At 41.3% G+C, this 15048-nt stretch overlaps 1 protein-coding gene across 1 annotated transcript in view; it reads left to right on the forward strand.

Annotated features, from left to right (window-relative positions):
* Positions 1-15048, forward strand: part of LOC134575397 (microsomal triglyceride transfer protein large subunit-like) — a 124124-nt gene that overhangs the window by 70758 nt on the left and 38318 nt on the right. Inside the window, exons 15-16 of the mRNA XM_063434700.1 lie at positions 513-737; positions 6324-6448. Of these exons, the coding sequence (XP_063290770.1) occupies positions 513-737; positions 6324-6448 (350 nt within the window). The remainder of the gene's footprint in view (positions 1-512; positions 738-6323; positions 6449-15048) is intronic.

Here is a 15048-nt window from a genome sequence, read left to right on the forward strand (position 1 = left end):
ATCCATCTTCACCCATGGAGGGCTCACTGCAGAATGAGCACTCCTAGTGGGGAGGACCCTTTTATAGCCTTCCCACACTACAACAAGTATCGCAAAGCAAGGGAACATTTCCAATGCTTTGCAATATGACCAGGAGCACTCTGATTGGTTGGCTAGTAAACCAACCAATCAGAACTGTCTGACAGCCAATTCTTGAGAGAAGTGAGACTTGGCTGTCAGAGCACTCTGATTGGTTATAAGTATTATCCTGGTGTTTTAATCTCAACCTTTAAAGGTATGAATAAACAAAGATTTCAAGCAATAAGGGAGTTATCTGTGATGACAGCTAGTGGCAGTGAAGCAAAAATGAAAGGAACTATGATGAAGTGTACTGAATCTTAGGTAAAAATAAAAAATTTATAGAAAAGTAGTTGGTCAACACTATCAAATACCAGAGGACGTTAGTGTACTCTGCAACAATAAGATTTCAAATGAATAGATTTTAAAAGTTCTTCCACATTATTGTCTCCAAGGTTTCTATAGAAGCACAAGGATTAGAATCTCTAATAGGAGGAGGATCCGCAGAAGAAAGTGAAGATGAAGCTATGGTTGGGATGTCGGCAACTTTGTTTGATGTCCAGTTGCGTCCAGTGGTATTTTTTGAAGGTTACATGGACCTAATGTCGAAAGTGTTTTCAAGTAGTGGTGACCCCATCAGTGTGGTCAAAGGAACTGTGCAGCTCATTGACTACAATCAAGTAAGTGATACTTGTAGCATAACATACGTTTTAGAATTACACTTCTTTCTTCATGAACCAATAGATGTGAGTTAACAGTAGAAAAAGTAGAACATTTATTAGAAACATGATCACAACAAATATACGACGTTTCAGCATCAAGCCTTAATCATGTATATAAAAACAAGGAGGCCCGCATAATATATACCTACCTGCATAAAAGGTGCAAAAAGAAAGGCACACCTCAAAGTCGTGTGTGCAGTAACCATAGTAACAAGGGTAAACAAAATAGAATACAATATCCATAGTGAACATGCATAACAAAACAGACGGAAAATATATAATTCATCCAGTAAAGTGGCGCTGGGTGCCACATCAGACTACTATAGAAGATTTGTCTCCAGCTGGGAGTTAGCACCAGGAGGCCTGTTTTGGCTGTTGGATCCAGTTAGTGAACACAATTTTTGGCTTATTTGGCTGATTTGGCATATATATGGTGATGGATCCAGATAGTGAACACAGGTTTTCATACATCCAAGATGAAGTCCAGAGAATAGTGGCAACAGTATCTAGTAACAGTGAGTTCATACATATAAAGAATGATGGAAACCTGGATAAAAACTTGAAAAAGTGAAGAAGCGATTTGTCAACTGTTCACTACTTAGCATTACACTAGTTGAATATTTCCAATGCAAGCAAATTATTTGGGGCCTCGGGATTACACTGAGATCTACTTTATTTGCAGAGAATGAAGAATGTTGTAACTTACCTTCAAAAACAAATCGTGAGGATTACATTTGAACTACAAGAAATTGAGAATGCACTTAAAATGCAACTAACTATGGAAGCACTGAACAAAATATATGATGAATTTAATCTCAAAATGGAGAAATGAAAAGAAGAAATTGAGGGCAGGAAAAGAGGTTTCTCTAGGATTTTGAAGTTTCTTTAGGATGCTGAGGACAATGAAAAGGGATGGATGTACAAATGGAACAGCTATGATTACAATAGATGCTTACCCACAATTATCAGGAGTGAGAAACCTGTACCACCGCCCAGACAGGATACTACATCTGAGAACATTGACTTGGATACATCAGGCGGCCAACTTTTCACACATTCACCGTATAATGCGTCTTTTTTACAATTAGGCCAAAACCAGGACAGGGGCGGAAGATATATACATAGGTATATATTTTGTGAGACTCCTTGTATTTGTTATACATGATTAAGGCTTGACATCAACATGCTGTATACATGTTGTATTCTTATTTCTAATAAATCCAATTTGAGGTTTCCATCCTGTTAAACTTGTGGATTTTCAACTTTTCATTGTCTGTTTGGAGGCTGCGGTCCTTCACACCACAGTGTACCAGTTGGATCTTGGGTTCACTATTTATATTCCCTTGAGTGCCACACCAGACTACTATTGAAGACTCATATATGTGATATCGGTATTGTTCTCTGTCAATAGTAGAGGTTTGTGATCCTGTGTATATATTAATAAAGTAATTTTACGATCCACTGGTGGAGGTGCATGTGTGGATGACTCTTTCCCCCACTCCGTATACACATCTTCATTGGAGGAGGGAGTAGCCAACATGTAGGGATTTCTGGGTCTGGTGGCATGAATTTATGCTATTTAAATCAAGAGGAAGGATCAATTTTATTTCCTGCACAACTCTGCAGCATTATCAGATGATATGCATTGAGCCAAACTTTGGTATCTGGAAATCATTTACGAATTGTTGAAGGTGAGCTGCCCGTCGAGCTCCCCAAGTTCTCCTGTGCAGAAGTGGAATGCAACGGCCTCCGGTTTAACAAACAGTGGATAAGCAGGTTTCTACAACCTCCAGACTTCAGAATACTGTTTCGTGGAACCATTGGGCCTAATGAGGTAAAAAAAAAAATTTGCACATCCCGGGGCCCAGTCCGCGGGCGGTGCTTTAACAGCACGAGCGGGCCCCCTTCCATGAGAGCTGGGAGGAAGAGGATGAGATGCGCTGCGGAGGATAAGAAGGAGAGAAGGGAGTCAGAGTGGGAACTCTGACTCCCATCAGCCTGAGCCAGCCACTGGACCCCAGGGAACTCACACTTCTGCACTTAAAAAGGTAGGAAACAAGAGGGTGCCTAAAACGTTTTGCATGTGCGTGTTTGTGTATCTGTGTCTGAATGTATTTGTGTATGTATGTATGTGTGTCTGTATGTATGTGTGTGTGTCTCTGTGTGTGTTTGTGTATATGGGTGTGTCTGTGCATGTGTATTTGTGTGTCTGTGTTTGTATCTGTTTGTCTGCATGTGTGTCTGCATGTATGTCTGTATGTGTATTTGTATGTCTGTGTATCTATATGTCAGTGTGTGCCCTGTGTATCTGTATATGTGTCAGTGTTTATATCTGTAGGAGTGTCATTCTGTGTATCTAAATGTGTGCCATTATGTGTGTCTTTGTATCCGCATGTGTATGTGTGTATATAAGTGTCTGTGTAACAGTGTTAGTTTGTGTGTCGAGAATATTTGCATGTGTGTTAGTGTGCGTATCTGTGCGTCTGTATATGTATGTGTGCCTGTGTTTTAGCATATGTGTCCATTTATGTATTTGTATGTGTTATGTGGTGTGTATCTGCATGTATTTCAGTGTGTCAGTGTATGCACTTGTGTGTCTGTGTAACTGTCGCCCCACCACACACACTGTCACCCATCTTCACCCTGCTACACTAACAATAAGTCCCCCAATCCTGTCACTCATCCATGCCATACTCGCCTCCCATCTCTCTGCCTAGTCACCCTATTACACTCACCTTTTCTAGCACTGTCACATTTACCCCCCTCCATCCTGTCGCACTCATTCACTATCATTCTGCCACACTCGCCTTCTTTCACCCTGCCACACTCATCCTATCACATTCTCCATCAATCTGCCATACTCTTCCCCCCCCCCAACCATGCCACAATCATCCGGTGGGACGTGAATGAGACACATGGGGGAGGGGGGCTATGGCGGGGGAGGGGGGCAGGGCAATTTTCACATTTTAATTTTAATTTTTGTATTTATGATGAATCCATTAGGGAGTGATATTTAGAGTAGCTGCATATCACTTTTTCTTTAGTGTGTATACCATCCTTCTACTTAAAGGATCACTATAGGCACCCAGACCACTTCAGCTCAATTATGTGGTCTGGGTGCCAGGTCCCCCTAGTTTTAACCCTGCAGCTGTAAACTGTAAGCAGAGAAACTGCTATGTTTACACTGCAGGGTTAATCCAGCCTCTAGTGGCTGTTACCCTGACAGCCACTAGAGGCGCTTCCGCGATTTACACGGAGTAAATCGCACTTATTTGACATTTTGACATTTCTCAAAAAAGATACCCAAAGGAAAGCATTGAGTAATGCTTTCCTATGGGCGGGTTTGAATGCGCGCGTGCCTCTGGCCGTGCATGCGCATTCAGCTCCACTCGGGAGCTGACGTCAGTGGAAGAGAAGAGATCAAGTGGCTGAAGGGGTTTTAACCGTGTTTGTTTTCCTGGCACTATAGGATCCCTTTAAAGGCAGCCCTTGTTTTCTTTTAGTTTCGTTTTGTACAATTTTAGTAAAATAGTTCATATAACAAGCTTTTTACGCAACACTATACTATGAGCCCGAGAACATTGCACATTTGAAATGTTTCATTCACAAGGGGATATATCAAAAAACATATTGACATGTGGGACCATACATATGATGAATCTCAGCATTTGTTTACATGAAATTTCTATACTTTTTACTTTCTTTGTACTTTGTTATAACCTTAAATAAAGATTATTTTTTTTAAAGTAATTGTCAAAATTGATTAATTTCAGTCTTTAACAGTAGACCGTTTACCATCATGCATCTTATGTGACCTACAAGAATGCGGGTGTTTTTCTGGCTTTTGACTATGTATTCACAACAATAAACTCAATCAATAAAAAGCAACCAGGGTAATAATGGCTTCTTGATCCAAGGATAAATCTGACTGCCATTCTGGGGCCAAGAAGGGTTTTTTTCCCTAGTTTGTTGCAACATTAGAAGCGCTTCAGACTGGGTTTTTTTGCCTTCTTTTGGATCAACAACAAAAACCAAATGTGAGGAAGGCTGAACTTGATGGAGGCATATCTCTTTTTAGACTATGTGACTATGTAACTATGTGACTATGTAACTATGTGACTATGTAACTATGTAACTATGTGACTATGTAACTATGTAACTATGTGACTATGTGACTATGTAACTATGTAACTATGTGACTATGTGACTAAGTAACTATGTGACTATGTAACTATGTAACTATGTGACTATGTGACTATGTGACTATGTAACTATGTAACTATGTAACTATGTGACTATGTAACTATGTGACTATGTAACTATGTAACTATGTAACTTTGTAACTATGTAACTATGTAATTATCTAAGCCTGGAGTAACAGGACTGGCTGTATGAGTGACAGCAGGGGGGCTGTTACTTCAGGGTTGTAACAAGGTTGATTTATAAATGTGCCAAATTCTCTTGAAATCTGAGCTTTTTTATAAAATGAAAAAAATAGGACATACTTCACACATAAAGCATTTCAACAGGCAGACGTGATTTATGTGTTTGGAGTGCCTTTATTGTTACATGTTTCAATACACTTGAAATGAAACGCCCTGAGCTTTGTTGAAAGTAACTAAAGTGTAGCTGAATAAGGCAAATATATACATTTCTTTATATTAATGGTTAGAAATCCAGTTTCATGGCAAGATATTTGGTCTTGTGGTTAAAATAATAATCTAAGCATGGTTAACTACTTCAGCTGTTTTGAAGTGGTTCTGGTGCCAGGATACTGCCCCTGCACTCTTAAAATCGAGTAATTTGTAAAAGTGACAAAACTCATATAAACCAAAGCTTCGCCTACTAGTGAAAGAGCTGAAAAGTACATTTCCTCTACCATCTTGTAAGTTGGACTTGTAGATGCTTCCCCCAAAAGTGAGAACGTGCAGGTCCAGAGTGCTGAACGTGGCCATGCATGCATCTCACCAACATGCTGTGCATATTAGATCCAGGAAGTGCAATTCATGTTTTCGGATTGTAAGGGCTTGTAGGCGGAGCTGTGAGCTCTCCTTTAAAGCCTTATTTTTTTCAGTTTGAGAAATTCGTTAATTGAAAGGCTGCAGGGTACCCTGTCACCATAACCACTTAAATAAGCTAGGCCTAAAAGTGTATCTGTCTAAAAAAATTAGTGATGGCAAATCCACTGCTTCCCCACATTTGGAGGCTACAACGAGGCTACAATGAAAGATTGTCCATAAGGAACAAGCAAACAAATCTTATAGTGTCATATATTCTCTTGTGGGTCCACGAAAACGGAAAACCCGATTAATGCAAAATATAACAATATAACTAAATTGCACTTGACCATTTGGTTAGATTATTACTGGAATTGCATTATCGTAATACATGTTTTTGACAAACAGACACAAACATAAAAGTGCACATAAATGTAACTGTTTTCTTATCATTTATTGTTGTTTCAAAATAAATGTAAACAATATTTTTGGATTGTGTTAGAATTTTACATCTTGTTTTATTAAATTCTCCTCAATTTTCTTGCAGCATTTGCCATTGCAGTCCGGGTTACAACCTATTATTGAGTGCCAGGTTGGGATTGGACTGGATATCCTGGCCAAAATTGATGTCATGCTTTGGGAGCAGAAATGTAAAACGAACGTCAATACCACGTACGATATTTTTAGATTTGAAATGTTAAGAGAACAAACCTATATATAATTTCCATATTGAAGGGCCGAATTTAAAGGAATCTGAGAATACTATACTTATGGGGGACGTAGGTATATTACTAAAAACATGCATTCCATTATTCCTCAGATTATTTATGTAACAATTTCACTTTTCACACTCACATATCTGGTCTGATATTTAGCGGTAGCTAAAAGCCTATAGTGATATATAGTCTGTTAGCAATTATTTATACAATGTGTGCAGTTAGAGAAAGATGTATTTATTTCTTTGTCCAGATCTTATAATTTTCATTATATTTTACAGTTAAAGGCATATATTATAAGGAGTCCTCTCCTTCTAATGCGGGTTGTTTTGTTGTTCAGATCACATAGTACTGTCAGTAGCTTAGCTGTGTGTGCATACCTTTTTGATAAGGAAGTCTTTTTCTTGAGTGAAGGGGCGTGGCTAAAGAGGCCGGCTTATGATGTAGCATTCTTCAAAAGCTTTATTTATTTTATGCAAAAACTAAAGAGATTTGAGCACGCAAAAAATGCAGCATTAATGAGGCCAAAACTGATCAATTAAGATAATATTTGTGCTCGGAGTATTCATACAGTGGCTATCACACTTAAATGAAAGTTGTGAGCAAACAGTCAATGTAAATTGATGTAATTCAGGGATAATTAAGTTATGGTAGTGTCTTTATTTAGCAGTAGACAGGACTATAACTAGAATATGAGACAGAATTATTTACTAGTGAAAATTCAAGTCACTTTCAGATTGACAATTAAAACTCACCTAAAATTCGCCTTAAATTCTCACTTTAGTGAATAAACGTGAAAGAGTATTAGAGTGTCTTTGGGTGTTATTCTCTCAATCACAAAGAGAGGTGCAAACCCCCTCTGTGTCATAGTGTTTGCCACTTACTCTTACCCAACACTAAATCACTCAACACACCACCCATTGCCCCCATTGAACCCACAAAGTGAACCTTTAGCCCCAACAAAAATAATCCAATGGATCAGATTGAACAAAGTACAAACAGCTATAATGGCTAAACAACACTGGAAGGGTTTAATATAAATGTGAAAGATTTTTCTAGACTAATAAATATCAATAAAAAAAGAGAAAATGAACAGAACAGACACATTGCAATAATACACCAAAATCCTGCGATCAGAAACAGACAGAAATGGTTTAAATATTAAGGGATTTATCTTTAAAAAGGGTTAATTTTAATATAAAACAGGAGGAATTCCTCCAAGAATATACCGAACAGTAGAATTGTACTGATCAAACCGAACACAGTGATCAGAACTGAAAGGGTTAATTAAAAAAAAAAAACATATTTATTAAATCTCCTAATACTTTCAGGCAATATCCCTCTACACCTCTCTCTTTAGCTCGGAGCGGGGAGAGAGGGAGGCGGAATTGTCTTTGTCACATGTGATAAAGTGATTGCTTCCTTTGACTGATATTTACTGTGATCGCGTACATTTACCGCCACCGATTGGATACTGGGGGCTGCCTCAACTGCAAAGCACAACTTAACTAAATGCAGGGCGTTCGATGACAACCAAGGGACTTTAATGCACACCATTCTAGGATTCTAAGATTTCAACATCCTAAGGAGCTCAAGGGTTAATCTACTGGGGAAAAAAAACCTGCTACACTGACTTACAAATCAACCTAAAACAGAAAGTAAAGAATTAGTTTATCCTCCACAAGAGGGAGCTCTTGATGCATTTTGCTGCTGGACTCAGAGATGCTGAGCTAACAGTTTTAATATAACCATTATTATTGCTCTTTTATACTGTTAACAGTACACATTACAGGGGCAGAGCGGGTGACAGGGGAGTAGAGGGGCCATGGCCCCCCTACATTATGCAGTGCCCCCTGCCCCCCCTTGAAATTGAAGCCAGGAGCACTGAGTCTCCTTTCACAAGCTGCAGCAGCAGTGCACAGAGGCGGGTGGAATTCCCACGTGTGGCCAGAGGGGGCACTGTGCTGGGAGAACCTTATTGCTGGGTCACTTAGAGGAGCGCAGGGGAGAGACAGGGAGAGAAATCCTAGTTCTACCTGGGGGTATTAGGCACCCAGGCAGCTGCTGGTAAGTGGGAGTCTGTGTATGTGTATATATATATATATACATATAGTCAATACAACGCTAAACAGAAATCTGCACACCAGTCAAGCCATAAGACTTGCTTTTTGTCAGGTAACTGCTGGCGGCGGCTTGCCGCGACTTCAATTGTGTCCTCGGCGCGAGCGCGCCGCTCTAGGTACCTCCACACTTCTTACAGTGGCCGCACGCCGCTCGCGGATATGACGGCTCCCCCCCAGTGACCTTCGGGACGCTGCACACAAGCGTGCAGCATGTTTTTTTTTTTTTTATTCTTTATTTAAGTTGTGCATGGATTAACAAACAGATTTGCACAGCCACTATAGCTGGTGCAATCATATCATAAAACAATGGTGAACAACAGAGCGGCTTCGTATACAGTGCCCTTTTTCTTTTTTATAATGGAAGATTCACTTCTAAGTTTGAGTTACAGGTCTAGACTAAGTATGTCATAAAGATTTACCCAAGGGTATACTATCTAGACTGACAGTAAATTATATCAAATGCAAAGATAGTTTGACATACAACGTGCTTGAGAGTTATACTACGCTTGGGTGCAAATAGTACTTAGTGATACCATGACAGGATTATACTGCACGTTTTTATATGAAAACAAGATGGTGTTGTAGTTGCCTGAGGGTGTCAATAAAATGAAAATAACAATAAAAGTGAATGCAATCAACTAGATTAACCCCTTCAGGAGGGAGTCAATAGTGCACGTTCTGATCAAAACAAAACGTAAACAAAAACTGGAATTTGCGCTATATGTCTGTTCACCTCTTTCATATTATATGCACCCACACTTATTATATATCATTTTGTTCAGGAGAAACAGGGCTTTAATTTATCATTAACTATTCATATATGGAACATAATTCATTATGAATAAAATTTTAAAAAAATGTGAGAAAATAAGATTTGTTTTTACATTTGTATTTCCGTCTGACATTTTAACTGTGAATGTCATAATACTGTAATCAGCGATGTCTCACGGGTACAACAGTATCCCCCATTAACAGGTTTTATGGTGTTTTGGAAAGTTACAGGGTCAAATATAGAACGTTCCATTTTCAAATAGAAATTTGCCAGATTGGTAATGTTACCTTTGAGACGGTGTGGTAGCCCAGCAATGAGAATTACCCCCATAATGGCATACCATTTGAAAAAGTAGACAACCAAAGGTATTGAAAGTGGGGTATGTTTAGTCTTTTTTAGTAGCCACTTAGTCACAAACACTGGCCAAAGTTAGCGTTCATATTTGTTTTTGTGTTAAAAAAGCAAAAAAACTAATATTTGGCCAGTGTTTGTGACTAAGTGGCTACTAAGAAAGACTGGACATACCCCACTTGCAATACCTTGGGTTGTCTACTTTTGCAAATGGTATGCCATCATGGGGGTAATTCTCATTCCTGGGCTACCATACGCTCTCAAAGGCAACATAACCAATCTGGCAAATTTCAATGTCAAAAAAATGAAATGCAAGCCTTATATGTGACTCTCTAACTTTCCAAAACACCATAAAACCTGTACATGGGGAGTACTGTTATTCTCGGGAGACTTCACTAAACACAAATATTAGTGTTTTAAAACAGTAAAACATATTACAACAATAATATAGTCCATAAAAGTGCCATTCGTTTGTAAAAAAAATTAAAAACAACGTCACTTTTACTTAAAATATCATCGTTGTAATACAATTTACCAATTTGAAACACTAATATGTGAGTTCAGCGAAGTCTCCCGAGTAAAACAGTACCCCCCATGTACAGGTTTTATGTTGTCTTGGAGAGTTACAGGGTCAAATATAGTGCTTGCGAATTAAATTCTCTGCACTTTCTCCCTGTGTTGTCAGGCATGTCAATCAAATTTTAATTAATCAAATCACCTAATTATGTTAAAAGATTACTTACATATACACGTAGAATTTTAATATATATGCATTTATAGGTATTTAAATTCTACGTGTATACTAATGTAATCTTTTATGTAATTATATGTATTTATCTATATATATATATATTTGCGGTTATTTGCATTTTATATATAGATAGATATATATAGAATGCCATTCTAAGTGTATTTTGTTACCAATATATATATATATATATATATATATATATATATATTATTAACAAAATACAGTTAGAATTAAATTACATATGTGTAGCGGATTGGTACCGGGCTGTCCTACAACATGTATGGGAATAATTGTATTTGGTCATATTGCTAGTTTAATGTGTGTGAACATGCATAGAAATCATTGTATCCGGTTATATTGGTAGTTGAATGTGTGTAAAGTACTGTATTCCTCTGGTTGTTCGGTAGAATCATTCGAATGAAACAAGGGAATGAAACTACCGAACAACCAGACCACCCTGTGTAAAGTGTGCCTTCAATTACCGTTTGCAACAATGTTGCAAACGGGTAATTACCTATTCGTGCAGTGTGGTCTTTGTCCTCTGGGTGGCCGCCATTCGGGATACGAACACGTAGCGGCGGCCATCTTAAACTGCCGAACAGCGGTGTTTTGCCGTCGAGTGTCTGGAACTAAAATCGGACACTTGACTAGGCAAACACTGCTGAGACCTCCATACTTCCAGAAATTCGTATAGAAACTACCGAATGACCCGCCGTTCGGTAGAAAGAACCCCACAAACAAGGGAATTCATTCAAACCCTCTCCAGGCTCTATAACACAGGCAATTCGTCTGTTTTCATTCCCTTGTTTGTGACCGACCGCAGGGCCAAAATGCATGGAACTGTTTTCGGATACTTTACCCCTGCGGTCGGTCAATACTTTAAAGTCCCATAACTCCCGAACGCTTTATCCGAATGGGCTGATTTTAAAATATGTTGTTCCTCCAGACTAGGGCTATCTGGAGATATTGGATTTGTGGATGTACCCCAAGTATTTAGGGTACATCCAAAACTTGGGTAAAACTATGTACATGATAAGGGGATTATGATGCTAGAGGAGGGGAGGAGATGTGTGGGAGGTTACTGTTCACAGATTGGATAATGTCTTAAGTGATAGAACCTCCTCCCTTGCATGGGAGAGGGCTTTATAAGGAACTGTGGAATAAAGCTTGTCAGTACTACTCCTGAAACTGTGTGTCGTCCAGTTATTGGGATTGCGATGGGGATATTGCTGTATTACTCTACCTGCTAGAAACCTTGCCTGTGGACTTATCATCACCTTGTTCCTGAGCCTCACTGGGATCTCTAGTGGAGAATAGCTGTGAAAGATCGTCTCTCCGCTACATTGGTTGGCAGCGCTGGGATCCAAACTCACAGAGGAACAAGCGTAAATGGAGTACGGATGGAGATTGATTTTTCTGCGCTAAAACGCTCCACGCTAAAGGACCTCCTAGAGGCAAGGGGTATACAAGCCAGCAATAAGAAGAAAGCAGTACTTGTTACAGAACTCATGGCAGAGTACAGAATGGAGGGCGATTCAGTTCCGGCACAGAGGGAGCCGGGAGGAACACCACAAGGATCGGAATTCCAGAGTGTAGCGGAGAGCTGATTTCTCGCAGCTATTCTCCACTTTAGATCCAAGGAAGGCTCAGGAACAAGTCATTAGTAAATCCACAGCAGAGTTTCCAGCAGGTAAAAAGGTACAGCGAAATCCCCACAGCACTCCCAATAACTGGACGACACACAGTTTCAGGAGTAGAACTGACAATCGTTTATTCCAAGGTTTCTTATAAAGCCTGCTCCCATGCAAGGGAGGGAACTACAGTACTTATGACAGTAACCAATACCATTCTTGTTACCTCCCACACATCTCCTCCCCTCAGAGTGAGTCATAATCCCCTTAAGTTGTACAGTACTTTACCCCAAACTTGGATGTACCCCTAAACCATCACATATCCTTAATATCAGGGTACCGCTAGGTAGCCCTGATCTGGGTGAATATAATATCCAAAATTCACCCAGATCGGACCAGGGGTTCGGTAGTTACAGGCAGGTGAAGTTTGACCGACCGCACACGAGTTGGTATCCGAAAAGGGTTCCATGAGAATGGGCCCTGCGGTCGGTCTCCGTTCGGCAGTTAAAACAGACATTTATAATTGCCATCCACATTTACATTCACCTAGATAGTGATTCCCTCATTCGGTACTTTATTACTACCGAATGGGGATTCGTTATGTTTCTCCGTTCGGCAGTTACGGAGCTCTGGAGGTCTCAGCGGTGTTTGGTTGTTTGAGTGTCCGATTTGAGTTCCAGGCACTCGACGACCAAACACCGCTGGGATTTTCATGCGTAAGATGGCCGCCGCCACGTGTACGCATGCCGAATGGTGGCCACCCAGATACAATGTTAATGAGCCGGTTAACTTGCGGTTGGAAAGAATGTGAACTTTAATAGCTGGCACACTTCTCTCTGGGGTGGTCCCTCCGTTCGGTAGTTTCCATAAGCATATAGTACGGATGGAAACTACCGAATACCATACAATTCACATAATACACAAACGAATAGCAATTTCAACATAGGGAAAACATATACGAACACAGTCACACAGGCATTTTGCAGGACAGGCTCACTGCATTCCGCTACACAGAGGCAGGTTCAGTTCAGGCTATCCCTTTATGGGGAAAACCCCCCAGCAGAAATTATTACCAGGACAGTGTCCGAGGTACAAGAATTCATCCTAAGGACACAGGCGACAACAGTTCCAGAACAAAGCTCTGCAAGTAGTGTGCCACAGGAAGGTAAGCCTAAAATACCGTACCAGGCTTGTAAAACATATGTCGAGGCAGAGGAAGATATAGACGCTTTCCTGCAAGACTTTGAGAGACTGTGTGCACTGCATAAAATTAACACAGAGGACTGGGTACCTATTTTGGCCGGAAGGTTAACCGGGAGGGCAGCAGAGGCATATCGGACTGTACCTAATGACGAAATAAGGAATTACAGTAAAGTAAAAGAAATTATACTCGCCAGGTATGCTATAACACCCGAGGCATACCGGCGGAGATTCCGGGATTTAAAGAAAGCAGAGAAGGACTCGCACGCAGAGTGGGCATGCCGATTACAGAGGGCAGCACTCGGGTGGGTGCAAGCTAGCAAGGCACGTTCTATGGAGGATGTAATACAGATGTTGCTGATGGAGCAGTTCTATGAGGGAGTAACCAGTGAGGTCCAGGAATGGGTAAGGGACAGAAACCCTAGTTCCCTCACCGAGGCTGCTAGAAAAGCGGATGACTACCTGGATGCACGCAGGCAACAAAAACCTGCAGCTCCAAAAGCAACCTTTAAAACATTCGGGGGAACCACCTACACCCCAGCTCCACCAAGACCACTACCACCACTTCTGGCAGTGATGACAACCCACCGCTGGCCCCTGTCATCACTGCCAGAAGTGGGGACATTATAAAAGGGAATGCCCACAGCTGCGGGACCGTTCCACCTGGATTCGTCCAGGCCCACCTCCACCCCGGGCGGCCGCAGCCCACCACTACCAGGACCTAGTTGCCACCCCGTATGGTTCCGCAGTCCCCATTACCACTGTGGAACAATGGGAGGTACTGCACGAGGCAGATCCTGTCCAGGCCAATGTGGACAATCTACGGCACCATCGACAGACCGTATATCTGAATGGTACAGCAGTCCGGGGGTTACGAGATTCGGGAGCCACCATCACTTTGGTACAGAGCCACCTGATTTCAGATCAGGCAAAACTGAACAAAACTGTTGCCGTCCGGGTAGCTGGGGGAGCAGTGTACCGGCTAGGGTACATTTACATTGGGGAGCGGGGGCAGGGGAAGTGGAGGTGGGGTTGATGCCGCATTTACCGGCGGAGGTTTTATTGGGGAACGATCTGGGGAGGCTCACTTCTGCTTTTGAGCCCCAGTCGCCCACCACAGGGGAGGTCAACCCTGTAGTCACCGGACAACAGGCCCGCACCCAGGACCACAACACACTGCCGGAGGTCTAGAATGTGTCCCCTGGGCTCCACCTAATGAATTTGTAGCTGAAGTTGCAACAGACCCCACGCTTCAGGTGTATAGGGACAAGGTTGTCACGGGTCCCCCTGGGGCGGAGTGAGAGAGATTTATCTGGGATAAACAACTTTTGTACAGGGAAACAAGCAAGCAGATTACGGGGTCAGACCCGATAGCGAGGAGACAATTAGTGGTACCGCAGCGGTACCGGGCTGAATTACTCCGGATAGCGCATGATATTCCGCTATCCGGACATCTAGGAGTTAGTCGCACCAGGTACAGACTAACCCAGAGTTTCTTCTGGCCAGGGATTAGCCAGGAAGTACGCAGATATTGCACGACTTGCGATACCTGCCAGAGAGTGGGAAAAAGGGGAGATCGCAGGAAGGCTAAACTTCACCCCTTACCCATAATAGAGGAACCTTTTAGCCGAATAGCGGTGGATCTGATAGGCCCCCTCAATAAAGCTAGCCCGTCAGGAAAAAGGTATATTTTAACGGTAGTAGATTATGCCACCAGGTATCCAGAGG

This window comes from Pelobates fuscus, chromosome 10 (assembly GCF_036172605.1).
Source record: "Pelobates fuscus isolate aPelFus1 chromosome 10, aPelFus1.pri, whole genome shotgun sequence".
NCBI lineage: Eukaryota > Metazoa > Chordata > Amphibia > Anura > Pelobatidae > Pelobates > Pelobates fuscus.